The 6819-nt window shown below is 42.7% G+C and overlaps 1 protein-coding gene across 3 annotated transcripts in view; it reads left to right on the top strand.

The window, feature by feature from the left end:
* Positions 1-6819, top strand: part of DOCK9 (dedicator of cytokinesis 9) — a 195795-nt gene that overhangs the window by 21581 nt on the left and 167395 nt on the right. For all 3 annotated transcript variants that reach the window (XM_011933819.1, XM_011933818.1, XM_011933817.1), the window contains exon 2: positions 1194-1310. In XM_011933819.1, the coding sequence (XP_011789209.1) occupies positions 1194-1310 (117 nt within the window). The remainder of the gene's footprint in view (positions 1-1193; positions 1311-6819) is intronic.

Here is a 6819-nt window from a genome sequence, read left to right as displayed (position 1 = left end):
AGATGGAGTCTTGCTCTGTCACCCAGGCTGGAGTGCAGTGGCGTGATCTCAGCTCACAGAAACCTCCGCCTCCCCAGTTCAAGCAATTCTCGTGCCTTGGCCTCCCGAGTAGCTGGAATTACAAGCATGTGCCACCACGCATGGCTAATTTTTATACTTTTTGTAGTGAAAGGGTTTCACCATGTTGGCCAGGCTGGTCTCTAACTCCTAACCTCAGGTGATCCACCCATCTCGGCCTCCCAAAGTGTTGGGATTACAGACGTGAGCCACTGCGCCTGCCCTGGACTTAGTTACTTCTGATAACATCTTCTGTATGCCTATTTTAGCATTTGGCTTACTATAATATAGTTAGTTGAATATGTATCTTTATCCCTGACCTAGCCCAGTCAATGCCTCATATGTGGAAAGTGAGCCATAAACAAGGTGGCAGTGACTGGCGATAGATAAAGGGATTTTAACCAACAGATCTAACTTTGGAAATAGCTAGAAAAGCCATATTCTCTTCTTCCCTACTTACTTGTTACCTCTTTCTCATGCTCAGTGCATGCTAGGGATGGACGTCCCCATCCCCTAGGATTTGCCCATGAGCCCGGGTTTAAGTAGTACCTGTCCCCCTGGCTCTGACCCAGCTGCTTGCCTGGTTTGGGCTCAGCTCATTATCTTTCTACCTTTGGGTATTACATTTTAAGTATAAGTGTCTGGGGATAGGGAGGGATATTTTGAGACTCAGAGAAGGGTGTCTTGGAGCCTTGTCTGAAACAATGAGTCCTGTGCATACGTTTAGGCCCTGGGCCAAGAAGGGATGGTATTGTGGCTGGAGCCATTCTGGGCATCTGACCTTGACTGCAGGCCGTGGCTGGACACCTAATCAGGGCAGCTCTGGCAGATTCTAAGGCTTGGAAGGGGACATATCTAGTCAGCGATGACCCAAGAAATGACTGGAAGCTCCACCAGCATGCAGAGCTTCCTTTGTGCTTAAATAACTGAACAGGCATCACTCTGTGTAGCAGGACACTATCCAGCATTTTTTTGTCCCTTTGGAAACAGCTCTTATTTCTGTTTCTTTCTGTTAGCAAAACTAGCATACTCTGATTGTAGAAAATACAAAACATAGAGTAGAGCATATTAAGTTCTTTATCTTAAGAAATGGCATTTGTTTATGAGAATGTCTTGCTTATCTTTTCACCTTCCAGGCAAAGCCAAAGCTAATTGAGCCACTCGACTATGAAAATGTCATCGTCCAGAAGAAGACTCAGATCCTGAACGACTGTTTACGGGAGATGCTGCTCTTCCCTTACGATGACTTTCAGGTAAGTAACGTTATGTTTCTTTCCATAGAACCATGTGTTTGATGTTAACAAACAGTATTTTTCTATGTATTGATTTATTATTTGGTTAGTTAATTATTATTATTATTTTTTTAAGACACAGCCTTGCTCTGTCACCCAGGCTTGAGTGCAGTGGTGCCATCTCGGCTCACTGCAACCTCCGCCTCCTGGGTTCAAGCAATTCTCCTGCCTCAGCCTCTCAAGTAACTGGGATTACAGGCATGTGCCACCATGCCCGGCTAATTTTTGTATTTTTAGTAGAGACAGGGTTTTGCCATGGTGGCCAGGCTCATCCCGAACTCCTGGCCTTAAGTGATCTATCTGTCTTGGCCTCTCAAAGTGCTGGGATTACAGGCACGAGCCACTGTGCCCGGCCTAACTGTGATTTTTAAAAGATGAAAATAAGATGTTATTTAAGAAAGAAAAGTTATTTTATATTCTTCCAAGCATCCTTCATGAGTTGATAATTTTTAATGGTATTAGTTTTGCATATTAATTATAAGTATGCAAAAATGTGTGTGTGTGTGTGTGTGTGTGTGTGTGTGTGTGTGTCTTGAATAAAAGTGCTATACTGTCTGGGCTGATTTAGTGGGCACAAGTGCCTTTGTGTCTTTTGAGACTTGTTTTGATTTAGATTTTTTGGCCAAGTACCTTAGAATCTTAATGATGGGCTTTGCTGGGGAGCAGTGGGAGATTTTGTCATGCATTTTTTTAGGATGGCACTTTGGGAGCCTGCCTTCAGAGACCCTGCACTGTGTGTGGACTCCCAGCAAAGGGTTCAAGGTTAACCAGGAATGTCCTGAAGTTTACCTCTCTAGTGTAATGTGGGTGCTATTCCTTGGAAGAAATGTGGAGGACTCAGCACAGCTCCTGCTGTGTGCTGCTCTTTCAGGCTATGGCCTGTGGTTAAGAGACTAACAAGAAGCTGTGAGGCTGCTGAGGAGTGAGAAGGACATTCTTCCTCCAGGAAGCCCAGTGGTGTTAAATGCCTTGCAGCGAGTCACCTTGGTCCATTTGGAGGTTCTGGTTACTTTCCTTGCTCTCCTGGGACCTAATCCTGGCACTTCTTTCTTCTCTCCTTTGATGCTCTTAGTTGGATGCTTCTCTACCTGATGCTGTTACCATTTAAGCCGTGTCTTTTGTGAATCGAGCTGCCTTACACTGTTTTAAGCTTCACTGATTCTTTGTTGTTTGATTCCAAAAGTGTTATATCCGTGTACAAAAAGATAAATGAGAGGGAAAATTGAAATAATTGACATGAAAAGCCTCCCCACACCTTCTCTCTAATCCCACCCCACAGAACGTAACTTACTGTATACAGCTCTGTGCGTACTTCATTGTCTTTAGAAACTTCCATGCTAATAGCAATTGTTAAATTATGATCCTTGAAGTTTTTTCCCCTACCAAATTTAAGAGACTCCAGCTTACAACAGAGGTGAGAATTTTCACAAATGTTCACTCTTTCTAACTTGTTAGGGATACATGGGCCCCAAAATGATTATTGTTTAGCTCTGTCCTGCAGAAAAGGAATGCCCATGGGAATGAAATTGACCATTCATGTGGTGTTGCTGCCAAAGTAACTGGTAAATGGGTTGACGTCATGCCAAAAAATATCATGCTTTGCATTCTTCATTATGTGACTAAACTGCACAGGAACGGGCAAATAAATGGGAACCTCTGAATGATGGCTTTTGCCTATGATTTGGCAACAAATGAAAAGCAAAATCAAATGATTATAAATTATACTCCGTGTTGACAAGATTTTCCTGTAGTGTTGTCTGAGGAAGCTAAAGGTTATCTCAAATTTCTCACAACATGAAATATGTGTTCTTCTTGGTATTAATTAGAGTAACAACTGTTTTGAGTTTGCAACCTAGAATGAAAAATTGTCTTTGTATGACTGAGATAGAACTGCTTAAGAAACAAACCAAAGAAACAAGATACAGTTAGTTGAGTATCATCTTATCCCAAGGGAACAGGATACCTGGATGTTTAAGGAGTTGCAGAATCAGACAGTTTAAACTTTGAGAAAACTACTGTGTCCCCTTTGCTTTTAACTACTCTGGTGATACCAGATGCAGATATTCTAGGAAAGGCAAAGAACTCACTAGCATTTTGTGGGCTAAGGAGATGAGCAAATATTATTTTCTGTTTGGGGGGAAGTTTTCCTAGAGATTTAGGAGCTTGAATTTGAGCTTTGATTCTCATCACAGGAATTGTGATGGGTCCCAGTGAAGTTTGGGTACAATTATGTGTTTTCTTATAGACTCCCGCTTTCTCATCAGGTAAGGCCGTGTACTCTGTACTTTCTAGTTAAATTGTCTCAGTGATGTTATTAACTGTCTAATTAGCTGGATAAGTGAAAGGTCTTAGCAGTGCCACAGATTCCTTCTCTCTCTGTTTTCTTGGCAGAATAAGAGCAGAATTACTGTATTATTAGAGGCAGAGGGAACAAATTAGATCGGCAAAAGTGTTTTATTTCATATGGAAAAGTAATACCAAGTTGGTTAGGAAATGGCAGCAGCAAAACGCATGCTGAGGGGTGATTTACTGCACTTAAATAATTAAGCAATGTAAGTTAACTATTAAAATAATAGAACTTGGTGTACATTTCTGCCAAATATATTTGAAATGACAATTTACTAAAATATAAGCCTGAATAGTGATGATGCTCGTGTACATTTTTCAAGTAGGCACGTGTTGATCTTGAGCCTTTACTGGTCCAATCCTAAAGGTATCTACATATTCTGTGAAAATGAGTTGTGTCAAGAAAAGATTTGCAGGTTGCATGTAGTTGTCTGAGGATGACTGAAGAGCATTTGCTACAACAACAGCAAAGAAGAGAGACATGAAGTAAACGTGAATTTTTAAAAATCAAAAGAATAGGCCGGGCGCAGTGGCTCACGCCTGTAATCCCAGCGCTTTGGGAGGCTGAGGCGGGCAGATCACGAGGTCAGAAGCTGGAGACCAGCCTGGCCAATATGATGAAACCCCATGTCTACTGAAAAATACAAAAATTAACCGGGCATGGTGGTGCATGCCTGTAATCCCAGCTGCTTGGGAGGCTGAGGCAGAAGAATCACTTGAAACCGGGAGGCGGAGGTTGCAGTGAGCCAAGATCGCGTCACTACACTCCAGCCTGGGTGACAGAGCAAGACTCCATCTCAAAACAAACAAACTAACGAAAAAAAATCAAAATAATAGTTCCCAGCCATCAGGATATTGATGAAGTAGGCCAGGCACGGTGGCTCATGCCTGTAATCCCAGCACGTTGGGAGTCGAGGTGGGTGGATCACCTGAGGTCAGGTGTTGGAGACCAGCCTGGCCAACATGGCAAAACCCCATCTCTACTAAAAATACAAAAATTAGCCAGGCGTGGTGACGGGCGCCTATAATTCCAGCTACTTGGGAGGCTGAGGCAAGATAATCGCTTGAACCTGGGAGGTGGAGGTTGCAGTGAGCAAAGATCGTGCCGTTGCACTCCAGCCTGGGCGACAAGAGGAAAACTCCATCTCAAAAAAAAAAAAAGGGGAATATTAATGAAGTAAAGGATATGTGATCGCCATGGCCAGGGACAGGAACACCAAGGGGCCTGCAGCCGCCACTAGCTGATGGCCCTTCTTTTTGCAGAATCAGATCCTGTTGCTTGGGGGATCTCTGCCATCTCTGCTTTGGCTTCATGGTTCTCCTTGCCAGCAGGATCTTCTCTTCTAGATCTTTCCTACCCTTTAGAGACCACTTGAGATCCCATATTGTCTGAAGCTATTTAAGTCCACAGAAACTTTTTACCCTACTCTCTCAGTTCCTTTCCTACTTACTGCCTGTCTGCACTGTGCACATAAACACTTGAGTATGTGGTCTTGGCCCTTCACAACCTGCTTCTTAGGCTTCTTGCGTGCTGCAGGTGTCCCCCCACCCCATGCTGTGGTCCTGAGAAGGGCTGGCTTTGAGCCTCTGTCCTCCCACCCACCTGCCCACCTCCACATGCACAAATGCCTTCCTTGCTAGGTGCTAGGGTTGAATACCCATTGCTTACCTTACTAATTAGTAAAATTTTTACAAGAATTAGGTTATTTTTCTTTGATTCATCAAGTAAATCTTAATACTGTTTGGAACATGTGGCAGTCCCAGTGACTAGATTTGTAAAAGTGTTTGCAGGATCAATGATTCGGTTTGGCAGAAGTAGGTAATTTCTAAAATTAAAAAGTGCAGGTAAAACAGGGACTGGAGAGTATTTTTTTTCCATTGATTAATAAACCTTTATTTTTCTTATTGTTTTGTCATCTTACCCAGTTTATTTGGCATAAATCTGAGAACTTACTTTTTCCATGAGCAAAGTTAGAGGTAAACTTTAACAAGCAGTTAGACAGAGGTAATGACCTTTAGATTAAAAGGCTTTAAGTCAAGCTGTATAAGTTGACTTGTCGCTTAGGACATGATGAGCCTCTGTTTAACTGAAAGTCAACCCCAGGACGCCCGCCTTTTCCATCAAAGTCATGGGATTTGGATGGCAGTTGACTATTGATTTCCAGTGACGATTCTCCTTCAAGTGGGAGTATTTTTAACCTGATGGTCCTGTTGGTGGGGACATTGTTAACCCTGTGATTAACCCACTGAATCTTCATCTGACTTTTAAGCTCCTTGTATCCTGACTTGTTACACAGCTTACTAATGCTTGTGCAACTATGTAAAGTGATAGAATATGAGAAAGGTAGTGATTAGTGAGAATGCTGGAAGAAATTTATGCTACCATTCATATTTCATAAAAATTAGACTTTAGTGTCTGGTGTAAACAAACAGAGGATAGAGCTTGTACGGAAGGATAAAAAGAGCATGTTGGGCCGGGTTCGTTGGCTGTAATGTGCCTGTAACCGCAGCACTTTGGGTGACCAAGGTGGGAGGATTGCTTGAGCCTAGGAGTTCAAGACCACCCTGGACAGCACAGCAAGACCTCGTCTCTACAAAAAATAAATTTTAAAAAATTAGATACTGGAAAGATGGCAGAGCAAGAGCAAAGAAAAATCCCTTTGGTTCCAGAAAATCTGAAAAAGAGGAAGGCTTATCAAGCCCTGAAAGCCACTCAGGTAAAGCAGGCACTTTTAGCAAAGAAGGAGCAGAAGAAAGGAAAAGGTTCATGTTTAAGTGACTGGAATCATTCCTACATGATTCCCGGTGGCAGAAATGCGACAAGGTGCATCTCGGACAACTAGAAGTGAAACCTCACGCCTTGGAATTGCCAGATAAACATTCCTTGGCCTTTGTTTTACGCATCCAAAGAATTCATGGTGTGACTTTACTGGTGCAGAGAACCATTACAAGACTTTGCCTGAAGAAAATTTTTGGTGGTATCTTTGTAAAAGTCATCCCCCCAGAGCCTAAAAACGCTGCTTATAGTAGAACCTTATGTGACCTGGGGATTTCCAATCGAAGTCTGTCCAAGAACTCATTTTGAAACATGGACAAGCCAAGGTCGAGAATGAGACCATCCCTC

This window comes from Colobus angolensis, unplaced genomic scaffold, assembly GCF_000951035.1.
Source record: "Colobus angolensis palliatus isolate OR3802 unplaced genomic scaffold, Cang.pa_1.0 Scaffold13, whole genome shotgun sequence".
NCBI classification, from domain to species: domain Eukaryota; kingdom Metazoa; phylum Chordata; class Mammalia; order Primates; family Cercopithecidae; genus Colobus; species Colobus angolensis.
Note: the sequence above shows the minus strand (reverse complement) of the source record. Positions and strands in the feature narration are given on the sequence as shown.